Genomic DNA, 24425 nt, shown 5'->3' with positions numbered 1-24425 from the left:
GGCTTCCATTAAAAAATAATGGAGCCCTCCTTCATTTAAAATGATAAATGAAGGTACCAGTTCTGCACCAGTTCTGGTGCAGTAGGTGTGTTATCAGCTCCTGGATTAGTTACAGGAGTAACTATCAACATTCAGTCTCACAGATTATAACATCATTATTTATGCTCATATTATAGAACAAAACCAAAAATAATATTTTGAAATCTCTGAATATTTCACTTTAGTGTCTGTAGAGAAATTCTTACATTTCCGTTAATACGGAGGTGTAACGCTGTTTTGATCCTTGCCACAGACTATTGATTTTACACATATTTAAATGAAAACTACTGTGTGAGCTTTTGGTGTTGCAGTACCTTTCTTAGTAACAATAAAAGGACTTTGTTTCTTTTGATACAGTTTAAAAACAGTCCTGTAAATACAGAAGCAGCTAGTGACTTAATATCCTTTTTTGCCCTTTCCCTACCTCGGTACAGAACACTAGAATCAGTATTTCAGTAGTAATGAATTCCAAAAAGCACTTTTCCTCAAAGGAACTTTATGCTCATAATATTTAGATCAATATTGAGATAATATTTAGATAATTTCATCATCCACTACCATTAAGTTGATCATCTGCTTCTTTCTTTGTCAACAAGAGCATCTTCTAGGTTAGGACAAACATGGCTTTGTTCACCTTTGCCTAAGGCAACACAGATTGGGAAGCATAAGCCTTCAAGAACTAACTTCCACATCAAATGTAACTATCCCAAATACACATCAGGGCTAACCTAGAAACTGCTTCCAAGATTCTCCTATAACAGACTTACAAGCATTTACCAGTCATAATCTTTCTCTAAGATGGACCACACACAACACAGTAACACAGAGAAAGGAAAATATTTCCAAGAAGTACTGGTCAAAGCCCTTCTCCTCCTAGAGGTGTCATAGGACTTCGAACACCTCAGTAGAATACATGATTTTTTCAAAAGGGCTTTGCCTGAAAGACTCTCAAATATTGTAGGTTGGATTGTATTCATTTTTTCTGAGTCAAGCAGACCTTTATTGTCACTTGGATCTTTTCTTTCAGGAAACCTGGAATTTCAAACACAGTCCTTGGACAACTGACCATCAATCCATTTTAGAACAACAAACCCAATGAAGATATCTGTACTCAGCTTTTATATTTTTCCATGTCAATCACAACTGCAAAGAGTAAGAGGTGCAATGACTGTTGCTTCATTGTGATCATTATGGTGTCCTTTTATGTTCAGAGACAACGCCACATATAGAAATGGTGGATTTAATTTCCAAGTCGTATTATAATTATCTACTCCTTACAAAACGAGCAAAGAACTATGCCTTGGTCAGAGAGTTCAACAGGGCACTATCACAAATAATTGCCTGCTATGATTACCCTTTCTAACATGAAGCTTGGACTTCAAGTCCTATTCTAATTCGGTGGCTTCTGCTTTTGTTATTCACTATCAATTCCTCTGCACCCAGCAATGTCAAGAGGTCAACAATTACATTAATTCAGAATATACCATGAATGTAAGAGTGACCCTATATTATATCTTCATTTTTTCCCTTTGATCATCCCTTTATTTGACTGCATTTCAGTAAATTATCCATGTAGTTTTTATTTTGACAGCTCTCTTTACAGCAGTAAAACAAAATGTGTGCATTGCAAATGGCAAAGATTCAAATTTCAGCTATGTTTATCCAAAATAGCACTGAACTGCTTCTGTACTTATGCTATACTGCCTACAGCCTTACGGAAGGGGAGACAGATGGGATGAATTTAGCAGGGAAACAGCTGTGGCTTGAAGAAGAGACAAGCAAAAGTTTTGCTATCAGGCTTCATTATGTATCAAGGTACCAGTAAAATGTGTATCCGTAAGGCAGCCAAAAAAGTGTTTTTCATTTGACTAGTGATAATTACCTTTTCTCAACAGCTGACAATGTTCTAAGCACCATTAAATAGGTATAATAATTAAGCAATAAGATAAGACAGGCAGTGCCTTGCTGGGGATTATTGCTTGCCTCGGGTGTGTTGTGAGGCACAAGGCTGAAGGGTGAGTGACTGCAGCCACCCGAGAAATGTAATAATCCCTCAGAAATGCACTGCCTGGAGTGTCTTCTTGCTATTAAAAATGGAAATTTAAAAAGGACAAAATGCTAGACACATTTCCTGTGGATTTTATTGACATGGGTTAACATTACAGGAAGTCGATGCAGAAACTCCATTACTGGCTAGCCTATGAAAGTCCTTTCCCAAGGACACATATGTCTCTGCTCAGCATGTCCGTGCATTTTATTCATAATACTTATTTGAGAAGCACAAGTATTTGAATCATCCAACACATGTGTGACAAGGCACAAAAGATTGTAACAGCCTTCACAACAGTAAAAGTTAAAGTGTTCTTAAGTCATGCGCTCCCAAACATTTATTCTGTGCAATTGTCTATGTTTGGTATCAATTCACAGACAATTTTTTTTTTTTAGTTCTGAAATTGTGTATATCTATATATACACACATGTATTTTTTTAATATATATATAAAAGGTCAGCCACTCAAATGATCAAAGCGTTAGGGAAAAAAGCCAAACAAAACAACCCAAAACCCCCCAAAACCCTTTTCTGACTATATGCAAGTCACATAGCTAAAACTAAGGCTATATCTCTGGTAGTGTGGGAAGTGATAGTGCAGCACTCAAAAAAATTACACTGCTTTACATAAGCAGAGAAAGTTTACTGTCATTTCAGCCGTGCCACTGAGACAACATTTTGAAACTGGAGACCTGAAACTATTTAGCAACCTTGACTTGAATCAAATCGGAATTCTAAAGGCCATTCAGGATTAGGCCCCAAGTAATGAGATATGTCTGGGACAAGGATCCACTTCCATCTGTATAACTGAAGGCAGAATCAGGGTCTCTGAGGTTAAAAAGAACTTTAAAAAAGTTTAAAATGTCCTTTCCCCTTTCTTCCCCTTCATACATGACTTTACAGTTCACAAAGAAGAAGTTAAACAAACACATAATAATCTTATTATTCTTTTCAATTTCTTTCATATTTTCCCTCATCACTACTTTTTTCCAGAACCAGCCTGAGAAGCCCTGCTGAGAAGCACACACAACACTGTCTGGAGTACCCTGAAATACAGATGCTAAGTACGTCTTATCATACTGTCCTTTTAGACACTTCCATAATCTCTATTTCACTAAAACTTTTTCTAGTAGCAGTTGAGGGATAACACATTTAAGACCACATTACTAGAAACTAGCCCAGTGCCTGTTACTATTTGACTACTACCAATTAGCACTATCATAAGGCATTTAATTTCTTGTATGATGACAATTTTTTTAGAGTGCACTCAGAAACTGATAATGAATACGACTGCAGCTCTGGAAGTTTAAGTCAGAAAAGAAACAGGCAAAATAAAGTTCTATCTGTGTTTCATCTGACAAAAACACCGAAAAAAAATTGGTCCCTGGTCTCATAATGCATGAACTAAGCACTTAGTGAAAGATGGAAACAAACTGCATGATAAGAAAATATCCCACCTTCAAGTGTAACATTGGCATGGAGCTAGTGGCACAAGACACATCAAGGCTAAACAGATTTAAGAACTAAAGGCTAAACAGATTTAAGAACAGGTTAGATTTATATATGGAAAATGAGAGCATCCACAGTTAGATCAACTTCCAGAGGAACAGTATTGGATCCTGCAGAAGCAATCAAACACCGTAGTTATTGGGAAAAAGCAGTCTTCCAATAACCTTGCAAAATTCCATCACTTATGATATTAAAACATAAATTATCATTAGTTTGTGTCTCCTTCTCTTACAATAACCTTGAAAGGAGGCAGGTGAATAGATTTTGTTACAGAGCTGGTAAATTTTCATGACACACTTGCAAAGCTCTTTAAATGTTACTCATGTGTCTTCATTTTCAGCTCCCCACTACATGGGAATGGAGGGTTTTAAATAGCCTTTGTCTGAAAATCTCAGAATCATACACAGCAATCAAAACTAGAAAGAAATCTGCTACCACTTAAAGTAATTTGCCACATGGGTTAATAGTTAAATTTTACTGTAATTGTGAATTCACTGAAGGCTTAATAGGAAAATACCAATTACAGGCAAATATCCTGGCTAGGTATTTGCTGCTGAACTACTGCATAGTGGTAGTGTCAGAGTGGCTATTTGAAAAGGGTTTGGGTGGGTTTTTTTTGTTTGGTTGTTTTTTTATGATTTTTCTGACACATCACAAGGATATCACAAAAATACAGGAAAGAAAATAAACTTTAAAAATGCAGATGGAAAACAATATGGAAGAAAGAAAATAAGGTGATTATAACAGTCAGGCGCTTCAAGTTAATTTTTTTAGATGGTTAAAAAAAATCAAAACTCGTTAAAGATTGTTAAATGTTTTAGGAGGAACATGGATAGTTAGGGCTGTCCTCCAGAGTTTATGCTACATTGGAAAGGTAGAAAACTTTATTCTGTAATTCTGGGTACATTTGAGCAGGTAACTTAAACAAACTCAAGCTAACTTGAATAAAAAAGACAGATATACTTTTTGGTACTTTCTTTTGCCATTAACAGCTATGTTTTTATGCTCAAGACAGCAAAGGAGCATATTGACCCAGCCGGTTCACTTCTTATTTCACATCTCTGGGGAAAGTGGTGAGGAAGCTGGTCCATAACTACCACCTTGGACCAGAGGTGTTACTACCAGGCACTGAGGGCAAAGTGTTTCAAAGAAGATATGCTGGTGGTGAAGGGATAAATTGGTGGATTAACACAATCATGTATGACTACAAGAAGCAGCCCACATTCAAAATTAAAACTCTTGCAGGTGTGTAGCAAGGATAGGAGAATAAAATGGGGTTCCCTGGAAAACAATGGGCGCATTTCTGTCCAGTTAAGCACATCTTTTTCAGTGTCAGTTATGATCTGCATAGCGACAAGCATTTCTAGATCTTGCCGAATAAAGGAGAGTCTGGGCTGAGCTGTCAAAGACATCACCTTTATCCACCTCCATTTTAGAGGAATCAAGAATGCTTCGTTAATGCTAAATTAACATTTAAATTTGAAAACCAACAACTGTGCTGACAACAGAAAGTAACAAGAACAGCCTGGAACCTTATGTTGTGCTGTTTTATATCACACATATTTCAGGGCTTTTTACATTCCTAGTAGACAAGAACACAAGCTTACTATTAGTGAGCTGCAGGCTTTGACTCAGTTCATGATGGTATGAATATGAACTATCCCTCTTCTGTTTTGGAGAAGGCAGAATACATTAAAGTAGTAGGGTAGAAGATACTCTCAGAAGTGGACAATTACCAGACTCTTGCAGAGGGGGTGTAACCCAGAGAGTTGGTAGCTGTCGAACACAGAAACAAGCAAACCTGGCTGTTTTTCCACCTAGCTTTTCTTTGAGACATGGAATGACACAACTTTCCCAGATATCATCTTCCAGTTCCTCAAACAATTAAAATTGTGGTGGCCAGCAGTCTTGATGTGCAAAGTGAACACAGACAGTGTGACTCCCCCTCTACACCTTCTTCCTCATATTGACTGTATTGCTATGCAATTAAATCAAGTGCAGCATTAACCAATCCTTAAAGAAGGTAATTCAGATAATTATCACCCCATTAACATGACCTCAAATGCAAAAGAAGGCTGCAACAAATTCAGAAATGAAAGGAATATATAAGGACATGAAGAGGTAATTGGAACATGAGAAACTGAAACATAAGCTAGATCAAGCAGTTTTGGTCACATGAACCCTAAACTCTTTGACAGTTCATTTTTTGATAAAGGAAATGCAATAAATCTTACCAACATTAACTTTAGCAAAACATTAAATATCATACCCATCAGCAATTGTTAACTAAGTTGTTGACAAGTATCTGACTAAAACAAAGAGAACAGCCAACAGGAACAATTGAAAGGAAAGAAGAATTCTCAGAGAATTTCTTCACATTTAAACAGATTTTTGAATATTTTGAATTATGACTCAGCACAAAAAAAGGAGGAGTGGGCTGATAAATTTAAGAGATGTTATCAGCTTTGAGAAAGTCTGCGATACTGCACAGAAAGAAATAGATGACTCAGAAGATTGAAACAGCAGACATGGGATGAAAGTCTTACACTATATATTCAATGTGTTCTCAGTTCATAGTAAATGTCTCTGCTGAAAACTTGAATTTACTTGGGAGAAAGAGGTCCTGGATGCACTTCTTACTGTAGCTGTCAAAAAGGCAAATGTGACTGTAGAATTCATCAGTCAATGAATTTCTAGTAAATATATCAATTCTATATATACAAATATATTCAAATGTCCCCATCCAAGACCCAAGACAGTTTTGACTGCCCATATTTAAAAAAGATCAACAATCAGAACACCAAGGTGATGAAGAGCTTATTGCAAAAAGAAGAACAAGGAGGAAGACTTTACCTATAAGGAGAGGAAGGACTGAATACACACATCCATTGTCTACAATTATTTGCATTACCAGTGCAGATTCTTTTAAAGAACTGCTTGTCCTAATTTTGGCTCAAAGACTAGTAGGTACAAATGAAACAGAGATTAATTCAGACCAAAAATAAGAAGGATCCCAATGAAAAGATCAGTGGAATAAGTTGTCCAAGTTGGAACGGTGAGGCTTACAGGGGAGCTCAATACGTTCTCGAAGAAATATATGTGTGTATAAACTATATATATAGGTACATATATTTTAAATACACACACTTGGAAACAGATGAACACAGTACTCTGTGACCTAGAATACATTGTACAGAACATTATTAAGTTCCCTAAATATCTCTCTGGAAATTGGCTAGGATATTCCCCTCTGCTTCTTATTTGCTTCTTAAAGCTGATAACTTATTTGCACACAATTTTGCAGCATTTTATAAAAATCCTGTATTTCACTCTTTGTATACTTCAATTTTTCTAAGACCTACAAAAATTTTTGCTTTGTATGTCTACTGTTTAGGTAGTTGGAGAATAAATTTTTAAAAACAGTGTTTGGGGTCATATAAACTTACATAACTTAATAACTATTTTGAATGGGAATATTACACATATAAAAGCATAAATAATATATGTATTTATACCACACTATATATAGACACTGAGAAAGGGAAAAAATAGTTATAAAGATATATAGTAAACAGACAAATGGTTAACAACAGAGGAATAGGGAGGGAGAGATTCTGAACATCCATTTTCTATTCCAGAGAAATTGAACTGTGAGCACAACACCCCAGTATTAAACAAAATCCAAATACACATTCAGACTCTTGCAGGATTTGCAACTTATATATGTGTGTAAGTGTATACACACTAGCCATTAATTCCCTAATAGCAGGTCTCTGGAGTATACATTTCTCAGTCTAAAATATGAGTCTATTAAATAGCAATAAAATAATTAAGTAATAGTGACAACCCCAAGGTCTGGACAGAGCTGAGAGTTTTATCTGTCTGCACCGCAGTGCTGACATACAGTGACCACAAAGCTTTTTACCAACTCCTCACATAAAGGGCTGCACAAACAATTATGTATCTCCAATTGCTACAGCCATCCTGTTACAGCAAAACCATGCCAAAGAGATGTGGGCATGAGTAATGATGCTCAGGAAAAAGTGCAGCACACTGCTCTTTAGACATTGAGACAGTGTGAGTATACCTACATCTTTAACACCAAAGGTTCTATGAACACTACCTATGTTAATCTCTATTTTCAATTTAAAAATTAATGCACTTTAAACTAAAAAGCTGCATTATAGTGCATTTTTAATCTTTGATTGCATTGCTAAACAGATGATTGGTCTAATAAAATATAGGAACAATTACCTCACTGTCACTTTAAAAAATATACTAATCAATTGGTAGAATAAGGAAGACAATGTATTTAACTGAGAATGAACTGGACTGGAAGAAAATAAAGGTCTTTCAGGTAATGACATAACCTAAATTCATCCATCCGTCATTGTTTCTTGTAAACACACATATGCACAAAAAAGTACTTCAGTTTTAAGGAGAAAATGTAAAATTTCAAATGCAACTTGATTGCTCCAGTTAACAAGAAATAATTTCATTTAGTAGTTCTACTAAAGATTTGCCAAGAAATCCAAAATTTCTATTCAGTAGTGTAATAGTGACAGCAAACTCGCTATTGTGATTCTACATAGCAGATATTTGAAAATGCTGGTGTACTCTCTCTAGATATGTCTCAATTCCCACAGATAATGCGCTCTCTTAAGCATACATGATCTTGCATACACTACCACTTAGCAACAAAACAAACAAACAGAAAAATTTAATGGTGGAAAATAGCCTTTAAAATCCTCGTCAAACTGAGTATCACATTTTCACTTGAGTGGTCTGTTTAAAGGTCCATTTTAGGTACCCTTCCAGATAAGCTTATCCTTAAGAATCATACATTTGCTATAGGTAGAAAACAAATATAATTTGTCACATGTTGTGCTATACAGACATTTCTGCACAGTTGCTGCACCACACTAGAATGTCTGAAGGGGAAGACACCCCAGGTAGTTGGCTGCAGACACATCTCAGCAACATGGCACGTAGTTCCAATTTGACACATAGAGTCTTTATAAATCCAATGTCTATGAAGTCAAACAAATCTCCTTCTTATTTATAGTAACAGGCGAGAGCAGATCTTTGCCGTCTTGTTACACAGATGGTTGTAACATTTTTATAGTTAACTTACAACCACTGATGCCTAAGGAATAGACACACATCTGCCCCAAACTGCCAGTCCTGTAGGCTCTTCTTTTTAACTTTAGCTAGCAAAAATACAGTCGAAATACGTCTAACAGTGTCACCTCCAAAAAGCTACCACAACAAAAAGCCCCACACAGATTTGCATTAAATGTATTATTTTTATTAATGTTATACAGATTGGACATTGATCACACACAGTACAGCAAAAATTACAGTAATATGAACTGTAGCCACAAGATCTGAGAGAAAATTCATAGCCTCAAATTCCATATGCTGAACTTTAGAAAAATGTTTGGAAAGAAACTCATTAGAAGCTTCTAAATTTATGTTTTATTAAAAAGATTTTAAAAGAGTCTTATATTTCATATAAACTACTGTCCCATTTTTTTTTTTAACTGTTTGATAAAAAGTAAAGGCATGTCTGGCTCATCTTGAAAAAAGGAAAGAAATTGCCTAGGATTTTCTTCTCCTGCTTGAAGGTCTTCAGCAGGAAATGTACAAAGAAAAGAGCTAAGCTATATTTCATTAAATGCCTCCCATTATAGATACTGGCTGTCCACAGAAGCAATCCTCAAAATAGATGAGTTACAATCAAATACTTGCTTTACGAGAAGAACAGATGCAGAGAAGTAAAGCCATAATTGGACTTTGTAACTACAAGAGTTGTCAATTAAGTTCAGTGAAAGCTCAAACAGCCTGATGAAATCCTGACCCATGGCAGCTTGGGCAAATAATACTTACTCATATATACATTCAAACAATAATAGATCTAGGGAGGTTCTTGTCTTTTTCTTCTTCCTCTTTAATTGGAAGAGAAAAGAGTTTGTGAAAAAGTGGATCTGCATTTACAGAACTGGTCTAACTACAGAGGTGAAAATGCACACATGGGAATTCAGTTTGAAAACAGATTAAGGAAAGAATGAGCCAACTTTATACATACAGTTACCCAATTTATTTGGCTTTGAATTTTCCTTCATGCGGAATCTATTCAAATTATGTGGAGTGAAGCACCAAAAAAAAAAAACCAAAAAACAAAAACCAAAAAAACCCAAAACCAAAACCCAAACCATAGAAACCTTTTAGTTTTGCTTCATATTCCTCTTATTGTTGGCTAGTTTCTACCTTTACGGCTGCCTTATAAGAAATTCTGTACTTTCTGCTATCTGCTAATTTCTACCATGAACACAAATCTACAAAATGGGAATTTGAAGAATTTAATAAGACAGTTTGCTTTGAGGTTAAAAATTTACAAAAATGGACTCTGCTACATAACAGACAAGACTTTATGCAAGATTCATATTCATGAAGATACACATGATGACCAACTCCACTTGGACTCATAACGTGTCACCTTAGTCCTGCAAACTGCACATATTTCAATTCAAGTTTGCATCAGTAGCATGCAACAACTGTATGATTTAGGATGGACATCTACTTCTTTTAATGCCATGTTTCACTGAGTAAAAACACACCAAAAGGGCTGGATATTTCCACTACACTGAAAAGGCTGATTCCATATCCTGTTTAATGACTGGCACTTAAAGTAATCTCTTTCTTCGAAATTTGCTTATTTAATTTTGGACTATATTCATTTGCAGCAAGATTCAGGAGTGCAACTATTATGAATGCCAAAACATTTTTGGTCCAAAAGAAATTCCGACTGATCATTTAGGTATTGTTTCTTCCACAAAATAGTTACATCAGGGCCTGTCATGCTGTCCCTGGATAAAACAAGTATGGACAAGGATATCTTCTCAAACAAATATCATAATACCTCATTATTAAAATGCAAATGTTAGGTTCCAAGTTTAGCCAAAAATCATTGTAATACAAGAAATTTTCTGAAGATCCAGAATAACAGCAGCTAGAAAATTAGGTCAGAATGCACTTTGTGGGACTATGCTGCAAAATGACCACTGCTATTTATAGCCACATACAAAGGAGAAACAAACGTGCTAAGAAGTAGCCATCATCAACAGTATTTTCCTGAGATTATTAGTGTCTAAGTGATGCATGAAAATCTGAGGCAAAATACATATTATTTGTTGTTCTGCTTTTACTAAATAGTATAGTCAGATCTCTATTTTCAAAATCAGAAGAGAAAAATTACTATTTTTATTTAGTGAAAATCCTTCAACATAAATATATGCAACTGGGGGATTTATTTGTTGGAGCAGTTATTCCTTCTGCTTTCTTCACCTAGATTTGTAAACTTCATGACCAATTTACAGCATTTGGGAATTAATCCTGAAAATCTACTACAGTTTTCACATAGAAAATTAAAATGAGATTACACTGATTTTTTTGAAGCAGTGTAGAGTATCAGCCTTGTCACTTATTAGTTGGAATTTAAATTAATAGAGTGCAAGATGACAATTAAAAATATGTTAAAAGAGCCATCTCTTAAAATGCTGGTAAAGTATATTGTTCATGTTTAGAACATCTAATAATCTCTGCCATATTTACATATTCTAAAATATTAAGTAAGACAAATGCTATTACTGCCCTGTTTTCTCTGTTGTCTGCAATACAGCAGCAGAAGGTAAGGCATTGCCTGCAGCATGACCACTCTGCTTTCAAACCACTTTTGTGTTCTGGATTAATGCTTTCAGTCTTTTCTAGTGTATAATCATTGCTGCTGCAGCAGAGAATGAGCAACATTTTCCAGTAGATCTATCTTATTTATAAAAATAGATAGAGGAAAGGTTACCATAAAAACTTGCAAAGCACTTCTAAATTTTACTAGATATTCATAATTCTACAGAAGAGCAGCTAGGAGAAAAAAGAGGGGGAAAATTTTCTCCTGAAAGTAACCTCGAATTCTCAGTCCTGCATATGATACGAATCCACCATAACTAAAGAAATCAAAAGGGAGGTGAGATAAATGGAAAGATTGTGTGGTTACACAGATTAGGAATGCAGTTGCAGTGTTCTGAATTTCTTTGTGCTCTGAGTTATAAATGATGATGACAATCCAAGGTTAGAGAAGAACAGGATGAGGTACAGACAGAAATCTGAAAGGGAAGAGGAAAGAAGTGGTTCTGGATGACTGAAATGAGCACATGAAGTGCTTGCAAGAAAGAAAATTATAGACAGAGAATAAAGAGATGGCAGTAAAAAAAAAAAAATCAGTACTTTACAGAAAGGAGCATACAGGACTGGCTGTTTTAATACTTGCAAACTCTGTTCCTCTCAGGTGGTCAATGATGAAAAAAAGCAAAAAGAATTTTTCCCAGTAAGGGCTGTCTAGTCCAAACAAAGTTAAACTGCATTTTGCCTTTGACTACTGACAAGACGTAGCTTGGATGACTGGATTTGCAGAGTTACCTCTCAGCCTCCTCTTTACTTCATCCTCTACCTCCACAAGCATGCCAAACTCCCTCCAGTGCCTGTTACACTTAATGTGGAGCGGAAAGCAGAACAAGAAAGCATAGATGAACTTTCTGGAGCCAAAAGGAAAAGACTCCACAGTGATCTTTGAGGAAGTCTAATTCATATCACAGCACAAGCCATTATCAGTCTGGATACTCTGGCCAGAACAGTCAATTGATATTGGTGAAAATATTTCACACTAGCCTTGCTGCAGCTGCTCCCAGCTCATCCTGAGGAAGTCACTGCTTCTCTGCAAGGCTAGTGGTGCCTGGAAATGGCCAGTATTTCTCTGGTTACTAGGATTTTCAGTAAGATTTGTCTGTTTATACAAATTAAATGATGGTAAACCCCAAAAATACAACTATTACACGGCATAATGGAACACACATCTGTACTCTACATTCACATCACTGAATAACCTCCTCTGTCCTTCCTCCCCAGCTCCCCCCTCCCTTTTTTTTATAAATGGTAAGACTATTCATACAAGTTAGAGCAGAGAACAGCCGAAGCAGCCCACACACATATGTACTAGGTTTAAATTCTTTGGAAGACTATGTTGTTCAAGCTTTCCTTTTATTTATCCAAAATGGCACAAGCAAAAGATGTTAAAAAAAACCAACTTGACAGAATGATTGGGGAGGGGGAAGGAGTGGTCATTTCATAAGGAAAGAATATTACTTTCACACAACGTCGTGTCATTTTTATGTTTACACAACATGACTGGTACAGTTGAGCATATCACATACTGACAGATCAACAGGACCTCCTACCTTGACTTCATTCTCTCATGCATTCTCCCATGCTGGATACATTGTTGGTCCAATTCATCATTCCGTTTCTGCATCTTCTCCAATCTGCCATGAAGATATTCTTTTTCCTGACTAAGCTGGTTGACTTCAGATCTACAGAAGTAAAACAAAGCGATGATGGATGTTGTCAGATTTCATCCTGCAGTGTGCCATCAATATGTGGCTTCAGCATTTATAAGATTTCATACATTTATATGTAATGCATAAACAAGCTATTACTAGAACTTACAGAAACAAAATGCTGTTTCAGATAATCTCAAGACAAAAGAATATGATACCAGTGGTTATCTTCTAAATATGCCACTGGCAATCACTCAATTATAGGTTGGCTAAGCTAATTTCAGCCTAATTTAAACAGGCATGCCATTTGGCATTTTGCATCGATGTTAAATAAGATCAATAAATGTAAATTCATACTTGTTAAGCAAGAATTTGGCTAACATTTTGAAAATTATGAGCAAAAGCTAACATTTAGTTTAAAAAAACAGCTACTAAAACCTTGTTCAACCTTTACTCCATTTTATAGGTTGAACTCTCAACAGTTCACAGGTTGAACTCTCAGTAGTGGTACTGTTTTAGAAACTTTAGTAACCTCCTATGTCTAAAATAACATTGCACAGATTAAAAAGACATCAACAACAAAACCCCCATAAACCCCTCCCCCACAAAAAATACTCACACCCAGCCAAAACCCCAAAGCCTCACTAAGACGAAAATTAACTAAACTTTCAGAAACAACAGACAAATCATACAGGCACACACTAATCTACATAAAACTCAGCACAGCCTTTAAGAATATTAGTCACTTCTAAGCAATTCTTATTCTTCACGGGTGAGCAGAGACACCAGATCCATGAATGACCTGGGACTGCTACTTGCTACATCTCTAACCATCAGCCCATGGAGAAACAGGCATGAGCTGTTTTTTAATATCAGGAAAAGACCTCAGATTAAATAGTGATAAAATATACATTATGCACTTGTACAATTTTAACTCTTTGGAAAAGGTTAATGAGAACATGTCAGAATCTGCTATACCATCAGAAAGTACGAATCAAAAGCAAGCAAATTTGATTTATGGCATCTGCCACTCCATATCTCAAGGTTAAAAAGCTTCAGATATATCTTTAAATCATGAACTTAAATATGCTGCAATTACAGCAGAAAGATACTTTACCTTCCTGGCTGTTACAGAATGCAACAACAACTGACATTCTGAAAAATACAACAAAGTGCAGGAAGGAATACTCCTCCTTCAAAAACATGTTGTTACATTGACAAGTCAAATCTAGAAATGACAACATGATCTTTTCATGTTTAAATAGAGAACAATGCATGGTATCATCTGTGAATCTAAAAGAACTTAGCAAAGGAAACTTTGGACTGAGATTGTATGTAATTGAATTTAGATTGAGAGTTACAGCTCTATTAAGGAAGATCACACACAAATACATCAGATTTGTGCTGATAGATTTGTACATCAAACTTCTGTGCACAGGAGTTTCCTGGATGGGTACATTATAGTGGGCAGGATGTTATAAGAAGGTAGCAGAAACTGAATTTTTCCGCCGACCATTTTACAGAAATACTAGTAACTTAAATGTCAGCATTAACAAAGCATTGCCAGCTGGACCAACTGTTATCACACAATGTGAATGCAGTCTGTACTTGATACAGATACTGTAAGAAAGACAACCAGTGGATAAAAGCAAAGGGTCATTGCAGAGCAGCTCAAAGAGGCCTGACATGGGACTACATTCAATTCTGCATTCCTTTTTTGCCAGCAAAATTCAGCAACAGCACTTGCCATGTAGGAATACTGCAAATTATCACATTTGTTGGGTTTCCCAACTGGGAGATCCTGTTTCTTTTTCTGCATTTATATGTGACTGTCTCATTCATGGAAACAGCAGAAGCAACTTTCAAGGTGATAAAATTCTCCAAGTTTTACAAGGACTTATTCATCTCCATTACCTTGAAGGTGCCCAAAGTCTTTCTGGAAAGATCAAGTAATTCAAGTCAACCAAAACCAAAACTCTACTGAAATCAATTAATTTGAAAAAACAATTAATGAAACCAGAGTAAGTAAGGAATTAATTAAAACCACAAGTATCATAATCTCCAGTCTCTAAAACAGAGCTCTAGATGCCTGATGCTTTGAAGCACATTATGAGTGTTGTCTTCTCCTAAAACATCTTTTGTAATTACAGGTAAACACACAAAAAAAAATTTTCTAATTACGACTTTACTTACACAATGTCCCTTCCATGTAACTAAGAGTCTGACCACCAAGACTCAAATATTTAATGACACTGAAGTTTTGAAGGACAGCACATATGAAGAACAGAATGCTTAGGTCCATGTTAAAAGGTTCATGAGTGTTGGAATTAAAGAGAGAACACCATTACAATACAATATTGCCTACCAAGAGTCTTCCATCTACACTTGTCAACGATTCCCTCTGCATCTTTAAACATACCTTTTATTCACCTCAGTTTCCAAATATTAAGATAAGACAGCTAATTCCATGTGATATTTTAGTAACTGCACTCATAGTTGCATTAAAAACCCCAAACCCACCATAAATGTACTAAACCTGTTAACTGTACTGAATGCTATAGCATATTTATACAGGAGTAGGAATTCCACTCAGCCAGAGGCAGAACCAGTCCTGTGTAAATGCTTCTGAACAACTCGGCTCCCAAGGTATCACAACAGGAAAAGAGAGGGGGGAGAGTGTCAAAGCACACACTGCTGAACTTCTGAGATAGTTCACTCATAATGCCAGGGACAGAGGCAAATTAGGGAAATCTGTGCACTAATCACTGTGTCTGATGGATCCTGCACAACTAAAGGACACAGCATGGATGTGCTGATGTTGTTCCACCAGAGCTACTCTGGTTCCAACAGTCTGAGCAATAAGCTGTGGTGGACTCAACAGAAACTGAAGCATGCAGGCATTTGGAGTGCTGCCACTGGAGCTGAACTCAGCAGGAAGGGGCACTTCTGCAGACTCAGGCTGGCCCCACAAGTCAGGCTGTCATGGATCTGTGTGTGCTTCTCAGATCTGATACACTCAAATGACCGGTATGAAATCACTGTTATTTTGAAACTGCACAGAGCAAAGCTACAACAACACATGAAAATGTAAAATGCATGCTTGCAATTGGATGCATAAAAGATTTTGCCAAGTCTCATTTACTTGTTACTATATCAAATATAATTGATGGGGGCAGAAGCAACAACAGAAACAAAAACCCCTCTATACTTTGGGATCCATTTAACTACCTCAACTTCTATTTAAAAACCACTTTAAGGTTTAATCTACCCTATTTGCTGGAAGAGTCTTGGAAAAAAACCCCAAAACAGGTTAGCCTCCAAACCACTTAAATATTAAAGGAAAAAAAAAAAAGAGAAAAAGTTAAATAGTCAAAATTAAAAGTCAGTCTCAGGATATCTTTAGGATGAGCTGATTTTTGAACACTAAAGTGGCAATGCTGCCTTTACTCCTCTGAAGTAGCTTTTTCATTTCAATGTTTAAAAAGCATTGCCTTTTCCTGCTCTTAAAACCAATTGTTTACTTGCACAGAAATTAAACACACACTCTAAAATATTTTCTGCTGATGCAGTATTGTTGCATCTAATTTTAATGACAGAATCTTCAGACAGACTGTTCCCCATCTTCATACAGCTACCTTCAACAAGCATTTCACTCCTGGTATTGAGTGCAACGACTGCAGTCAACCAAACATGCAGAAAAATAGTTCAGCCGGGTATGTGTTCTTTACTTCAATTAAACTCACACAGTTGGATGCCTACTGTTGCCAAACCAGTAATATAATTTATACATTATAGTCCAAACAGTAAAACTACACTAAAAGTCATTTAACAATATTTATAACACCATAAAATACAGTGTTAAAATATATGAACTGCAATATGTACCAAAATTATAAAATTTGTTTCTCATCATCAGTGATTAAAACCAGGATCATTGCTCTAGCTTCAATACTCACAACCCTGGTGACAGATTAGAATTCAAATCTTAATGATCAATTTACAATTAACAAGATAGAAGTGAAACAAATTAAACCAACCATTATATATAACGAGACCCAATGGACTCCCATTGTTCCCCTTAATTACAAAACGCAAATCACAAATACACAGCGGGTAGTGTTAAGCATTAATCTACAACCTAAAAACTCAGACAGTGACAATCAGAGGGAAAAAAAGAACAAAACAAGAGAGAAACAGAGAAGAAATCAACAAAGGACTATATTTTTAAACATGCCTATGCATACGAAAACCTTCACAGACAGTATCTTGTTTCTGCACAGATTGAGGGGTTTATAATTCGTCTGACATTGTCTTTCTGACACCTCTCTGTGTAGGGACTAGCTCAAAAAATGGTTCCAGCTTACATATAAACACAAAAACTTCAGTTTAGATTTCTCAGAAAGCCTGCATTAAATACAAAAATATATGTGCTATTCAGATCATTCAACTGATACTGTAGAAATATGTCATTGTCACAGATAAATTTGAAATGTCTTTTATTACAAATGAGTACTTCATATCAAACCAAATAAAATTACTATTGCATCTGTTATTAAAATAGCTTGAGTGTTCTACCAATTAAATAATGGTATTGGTAGCACACAGTTATTTCTTAAGCCCATGGAAAATAAGGCACAATGGTTCTAGAAGTACAGCAAGAAAATACACATCCAGATCCAAAATTCAATTTATGGTAAGATCAAAAATACAGAAAAAATGGAAAAGTATTTTCTGTGAAAATAGGGCATGCTGTTGCTTTGTGATCTGCCTTTATTAATGTACATAAGCACTAAGTTATAAAATCTTCCCCAAATTATTGTTTTTCCAGAAGACAAAACTACAGTATTCTGTCCTAGAATGTGGTTTTACACTGCATTCAGTGACAATGAGCTGAAGACTGCCATTCGGAGAGGTGCTCCTGAGGGATACCTGCCCATCACGCTTTGGCTAAAATAATTTTCTGCATCTGATCTCCTGATCACATCACTTTGTGAAGCCATCTACATTAGTCTGTCATTTTCCACCACCTCCAGTTCCACCTTGCTGTTCTCATTTTTACCTTCTATTTTTTTGTCTCTACCTATTTCTCTCTCCCTGCAACTGATTGCAGCAGCTCCCACTCCAATGAAGGCAAGCTCAAGCTATTTTAGGACCACTTCTCAGAACAACGTTCATGCATTCTTCCTTACAGTTTCTTGTGTAAAAACTACCACTTCCTGGAGATGCAAGAGGGCTCCTTTTCCCATTTTCAGGTCCTTGACATAGTCAGCTAATGCTGCTAGGTGGAGAAACACTTGGCAATCTCTAGTATTTATTTTCAGAGAATAATGTGTTTTCACAGTATATTTTCTGTCTTTCCTTCATCCTTTACAGTTACTAGTCTGTGACTGTGAGCTCTAGCAACAAAGTCTGTGTGCTTTTTTATTGCTGGAATAATAATATGATTTGAATCCATTTAGATTTTGCATTACTTTAGCAGAAGAGCTCTGCTTTTTCAGAGAAAAAATTTTCTTTGCTTCTCTCTCAAGTACCCCTTACTACACTTGCATGGAAATATTGCTTACAGTCCCTGAAGTTTCTCATTTCTTCCCCAAATTCTCTGGATGGGATTCATCTCCCAACTTCAGCCACTTAACAGCTAGTCAACACTTTATATTCAGTGGGAAGTAAGATGGGCAGTGGAGGCAGTACCCATGGGAAACTTCATATATTTTATTTATTACAGACATATATTATATTTATTACAGATATGTGTGTGCGTGAGTGTCTGTGATCTACTTAAGTTCTCCTTTGACCATTCCTGGGAAGAGGGTTCTCGGGTAAATGTGTTCTCTCCCTGAGTGAGTTTTGTCTCTTCTACATTACCTCAAGAGGATGATTAAATCCACCCAGCAGAAAAATCCTGCCTTGAAAACCAATTTTATCTTTGCTGAGTGTTTTCCTTACTTTCCATCAGCCATCAGATGCATACTAGCCTTAATTACCAAATTCAGTTTGCATGTAATTTACAGAACTTACCGAATGCCAACTCTCCACTGAAGTCCAGTTTACCACTCTAAATATGAACCCAAAAAAAAGTTTCAACAGATACTATTTTCACATTTAAAAATGTAAAATCAAATTATTTGCTGCTAAAGAACTACAAAATTCATGTTTTCTATAGAAGATAATTCTATCTTACAGAAGTTTTGGATAGATACCTCCATAGCTTTGTATTTCTTTAAATTATTATTACTTCCAGATGTTGCTCTCTTCCTCAGTTTTTAATGGCTTTGAACTTAGATCTGCTATTGATTGATAAAAAGCAGCAGCAAAATCAGAGCATCAATGACAAGCAATTTTGATGACAATTATTTTATAGACAATATCCAGTGTGCAGTGTAGCACTGTGAAAAGAGTACTAGAGTTAATAAATAAAATTGTAACAGTTTTGACATCATTGAATCTTTAGCATTTTTCATATAACTTCAGATAAACTTGAATTGTAGCTTTTTAAACAATTTTCTATCCTTCATATTAAGAATATGAACACAAGGAAGAAAATTCTACGCAATTTTTTACATTGGAATTGTCCAAGAAATTTGAATCAATTGTCAGAAACATAATCTTAAGGGAACATATATTATACTGAATTCTTAAGGGGCATATATTACATTGATATGATATATAATACCTGGGACAAAATGAAAAATAATAAATATTAAAATACAAATAAAAAGATAAAGAAGCATGTCCTAGTAATAAAAGGGTCAGGTTAACACAAACATACTAACCTGTATTTTTCTGACATTTGTTCCAACTTTTTTGCGAACACAAAACATTCTTCCTTTAATTTTGCTATGAATGTATTCTGGGAGGTCAGCAATGAATCCAGTTCTTCTACTAGAAACCATAAAATTATGATACTATAAAATTACAATTATATAAATTTATAGATAACATAGAAACAATTTTATATATCCTTAATTTCTTTCTTCTAGTTCATTCTACTTTGAAATGTTTTTTAAACTTCAGCTACTTGGACATCATCACTTACCAAATTAAGGCTCCATGTCAGAATTAGCTGAAGTGTTAAAGAAATGTTGCCACCGAATCTGGTCTTGTAAGAGAAGAATCACTGTGAAGACTAGATATCTAATCTGGTGGGCTTGCTTTTTAGCTAGAAGTTCACTGACATTTCTAGGAGGAATAAAATTGGCAAGCCATGCTTTAGCAGACTTTTGCTTGCTCAACTGGTGCAGAGGATACACCAGCAACCCAAATGCTCACACTGTAGACTCATTTCAGTATCTCCATAAAACAGCAGTTCCTTTATTTACTGTGTCCTGAACTTATCATGAATAATGCAATCTTCTATTCTTAAATGAAAAGATTTAGACTTCTTGCCCAATGACAACTGAAATGAAACCATTTTCTAAATTAATTTTCAGTTACTATCACCTAGGACTGCACCTAAACTCATGACCTAGAATCCAGGTATCTTTATTCTTTCAGAAGGGAGATACTGCAAAATGATCTTTCTTGATTTCTGCTTTTAAAATCAGTGAAAGCATGACCACACTTGCCCAAATTCCTTGTATGTGTGTAGGGTCATAATAAACAAGGTTTTCTTTATATACATTACAAATTACTATAATTTTCAACTCCCTCAAATTCTACTAAAGATACATAAAACCAGACCCAGACATAATATTCTTTCATTTTTGTATACTGGGACAATTTATGCACCAGGAAGGTAAATTACATTTCTCTTGTGCAAAATCACACATGGTGATATGCAGATGTGCTGGCTAAAGGAGGAAAAAAAAAAAAATTCTGAGAGCTTCTTTTCTTCTCCTACAGTGTAGGCAGCAGCCATAATGTAGCTGTTTGCATTCCCTGAACACATGGAAAGGTCTTCTAGTACTGTGAGAATACTAAAAAAAAGGCAGAAAATTAAATAGTATGCTTGCTACCTTATTTATTATCCAACACCCCATATAATTAATATATGTTGTATAGCTTTCCTGAATGTATTGCATGACTGGTGGGTAAATATGGTATTTTGTTAAACACATAAATATATCGTGTTCTTTAACAGCTGAAACTCCTCCTCTTTTCCATGCTCGTGGGTTACAGATTTCATTTCTTAAAAATTCCGGGTTTTTTTGTTTATTTATAATATGCACCTCTATTAATGTTGTTGGCATAGTACTTCATAATACAAAAAGCTCTTTTTTGTTTGTTTGGAAAACCCATTTTACTTCCAGATTAAAGTTAGATGTTATTGATGGGCTAAGTCAATGCAATGAAGTCTCCTATTATGAGAACCTGAAGTATGCAAGGGATTAAACATCTTTCTTCTAGACTGAGGATGTGGGGGAGGCACATGGTAATGCTAAAAATGTTTGAGGCTGCAAAGATTAAATAAAGGAACATATCAATTTGGAGCCAGTGAATTACATCCAGCTGCGACAGTGAATTAAGAACCGATTAATGGCTAAAGCTTTTCTCCAGTTTGGATGCCGAAGCAAACTCATTAAGCTTTTAGAGTAGCTATAATGTGTGTACTGTGGGAACTGTTCAATGCTATTCAGGAGACTTTAACTGTAAGCTCGGAGCATTTCCCGCAGAGCTTCTGATGCTATTTTCTTTATATAACATGTGTGCCTGAAAATCCAGCCAAAAACAAGCCCTTTGTTTTTCTACTTTGTTGTGGTCTCTCTCAGCTTTACGTTTCTTGAACACAGGTAAATAAACTCATAATCCAGATGGTGCAGCAGATGTGAGAGCAGCACTCTGAAATCAACAGACAGTGGGCAATACTTTCCATTTTCTCTTTTAAACGCTAACTAATATGTAATTCGGAATCTCCGGTGTAGTTAGCATCTGCTCCCTTCGGCCAGCCAAAGGTTACAGGTGTTCCTGATGTCATTTCACAGTAAGGCGTGGGCCTGGCTTGTGAGTGAGTGCCCAGGCTCTAATCTTTCCCTACCACCTACCAGTTTTCTCATGCTGGGCCTCCATTTGCTGCATCTTCTGTGTCAGCTCCTGCTCTCTTTGCTGGGCCTGAAGGGCTCGGGCCTTTGCTTCACTGCTAATGCTGTGCTGAATGTTCTCTTTCTCCAATCTACAAAATAAACCAAAGAGGAAATAAAGAAAAATAAAAATCATATAGTGAAGAGGATAAATTAAAAGGGTAAAGCAGAACATAATAATAATAATAATAATAATAATAATAATAATAATAATAAAAATCTGGCCAAGCTTTTCACATTAAACATTCTCCTCCCACTTCAGGTTATAGAAACTGACCTTTCTCTTACAATGTCAAACATTCTCCAGTGACTAGCAGAAAATGGATAAAAAGTATGATCTATTTCCTGAGAGAAAATTGGCCCTGCAGACAAAAATAGGATTTTATTTTTAAAAATTTTAATCACGACCTCTTTTTTATAAGGAAGCTTACCAACATTCACCCTGCACTGCACATATTATTTGCATTTTCTTTTAAATGCTATTTGTTCAATTCTGCAATGAAGCTTAGGGACCTGACCCTGAGATGGACTGGTTCCCAGTGAATCAGCAGGAGATAAGTCAATGGGAGCGATTGCCACAGTGCTCGTGATACAGCTACTCTGAAAGCTTAATGAGTTTTCTTTAGCAACCAAACAAGTTTTAACTATTAATTTATGTAAATAGGAGATGAATGCATCCATGACAATAGAGTAGACTGCTAGCACCACACAGGCCCAGCCCCTTGTGGTTCTGCTCACTGGGGGGTTGTACAGGGAGGTCTAAAGCCCAGTACTATTATTGAAGTATGCAGGCAAGAGAGCAATTTACTTGACCAGATACGCAAGATGGGGCAATCCACTCCTGAGGCAAAACAAATGCTAGACTACCACACTCCATTGAAGCATTTTATTTAATGTAACCCAAGCAAAAAGAGCATGGAAAATAAAACCCCAAAAAGATATATGCATGTAAATTAGAAAAGATCCTGAACTGTAAATTCTGATCTAGACTTTCCCAAAGGTCGTGAATATTTATCTGGTGCACATTAGGATCCACATTTAAAACATCAGTGAGTTCACACATACAAGGACTGATTTCTAGATTTCAAATGATGTGAGTGAACACCTTTCTACTGAAATGACATTTAATAGCTCGGGATAGGCTTCAAAAAGTCTTATAAACATGTTTTATTCTAGGGATATTACCTATTTCAGAGGACTACAAAACAGAACACGGGCACAGATCATGTAAGGATAAAGCCACATCTCATGTGGTTGCTGCACTTAACCTTTGGATTGGTGCCTAATAACCCATCCGAGATATTGCAATATCTCAGCATGACACACACAATGTTAAATCTTCTCTCTCAAATTTACCCCAAAGCAATACAAATGGTGGGTCACATTACACTAATTCCTGGTCCTGATGTTTCAAGCCCTACCTTAGGCAAAAATCCCTTGGAAATCACAGGCAGCTTCTTCTGAGGGAAGACAGCAAATACGTTTAGATAACAAAAATATTAGAGTGTTAAGGAAACAAAGCACATTTTTAAAGGAAATTTCATATATTGAATAGTACTTTATCACATCACTCTCAGAATTGCTTTGTAATCGTATTGGGGCTATCATAAGGAGTGATGCTCCCATCATTTTTTCCGTGTAAGCTCCAAATATGGAAAGCATTACTAAGAATATTTTTCCCATATTTGCTGGAAACTAGTCTGTGCAAACCCCTTTATTTTACGAATGTTTTTTATCTTCAGAAAGTTGTTATAGCACTGGATTGCTAAAAAAACTAAAGGAAAAACAAGCCACCAGCACCTCTCACGTTCCTCTGACGCTTTCAGCTAAAGAAAGTGTCAGTAGCACAGTATTTTATTTAATAGTTCTCATGTGAGATGGCTGTGTGCAGTTGGGTGCTGTGCAGTCATCTGGCACACAGCTGGCTGGCTGGCCTTCTGCTGGGGGTAACCTTCAGTGTGCAGCAAGCTGCACAGCTCAAGCTACCAAGGCAAACCTGCGAAGGTCCATTCCTCACCGCGAGGGCCCCCCCGATGAAGTCATGCTAACCGCAAGTTCAAAATAAATGGAGAATCTACTGCCCCCAAAAACACTCTGTCGGGGACCCATCCAAAAAAGCCACTCCCCTGTGTCACTTACTACATAGAGCTCAGAAACCATGGATGTGTGGTGAGTGCCCTGAGGCTGAAGTGTGCATGGGGTGGTTGAAGATGAATTTATACAGTGGATAAAAGCTCAGTTGTAAAACTAGGACAACAGGTAATTCTTACACAGAAGAGCAGCTTCTTAGGACTTAAAAGTTTGGAATTAAAACACATCCAATGCCACACAGAACAATATCTGAGGTGCTTAGAACTGCCCAGAAGCAAAAATATATCCTGGAGCCAAATCTGTCTAAACAGAGTGGCATGTCCTTTATCTA

General features: G+C 36.2%; 1 protein-coding gene across 1 annotated transcript in view; it reads right to left on the bottom strand.

The window, feature by feature from the left end:
- The window catches only part of SDCCAG8 (SHH signaling and ciliogenesis regulator SDCCAG8), a 106807-nt gene that overhangs the window by 27990 nt on the left and 54392 nt on the right, over positions 1–24425 (bottom strand). The window contains exons 14-16 of the mRNA XM_041477147.1: positions 21968–22095; positions 19760–19868; positions 12888–13019 (exon numbers count right to left, since the gene is read on the bottom strand). Coding sequence (XP_041333081.1) covers positions 12888–13019; positions 19760–19868; positions 21968–22095 — 369 coding nt within the window. The remainder of the gene's footprint in view (positions 1–12887; positions 13020–19759; positions 19869–21967; positions 22096–24425) is intronic.

Source organism: Pyrgilauda ruficollis, unplaced genomic scaffold (genome assembly GCF_017590135.1).
Source record: "Pyrgilauda ruficollis isolate IOZ18807 unplaced genomic scaffold, ASM1759013v1 scaffold4, whole genome shotgun sequence".
Classification (NCBI taxonomy): domain Eukaryota; kingdom Metazoa; phylum Chordata; class Aves; order Passeriformes; family Passeridae; genus Pyrgilauda; species Pyrgilauda ruficollis.
The sequence above is the reverse complement of the archived record's forward strand: the minus strand, read 5'-3'. Positions and strand labels throughout refer to the sequence as shown.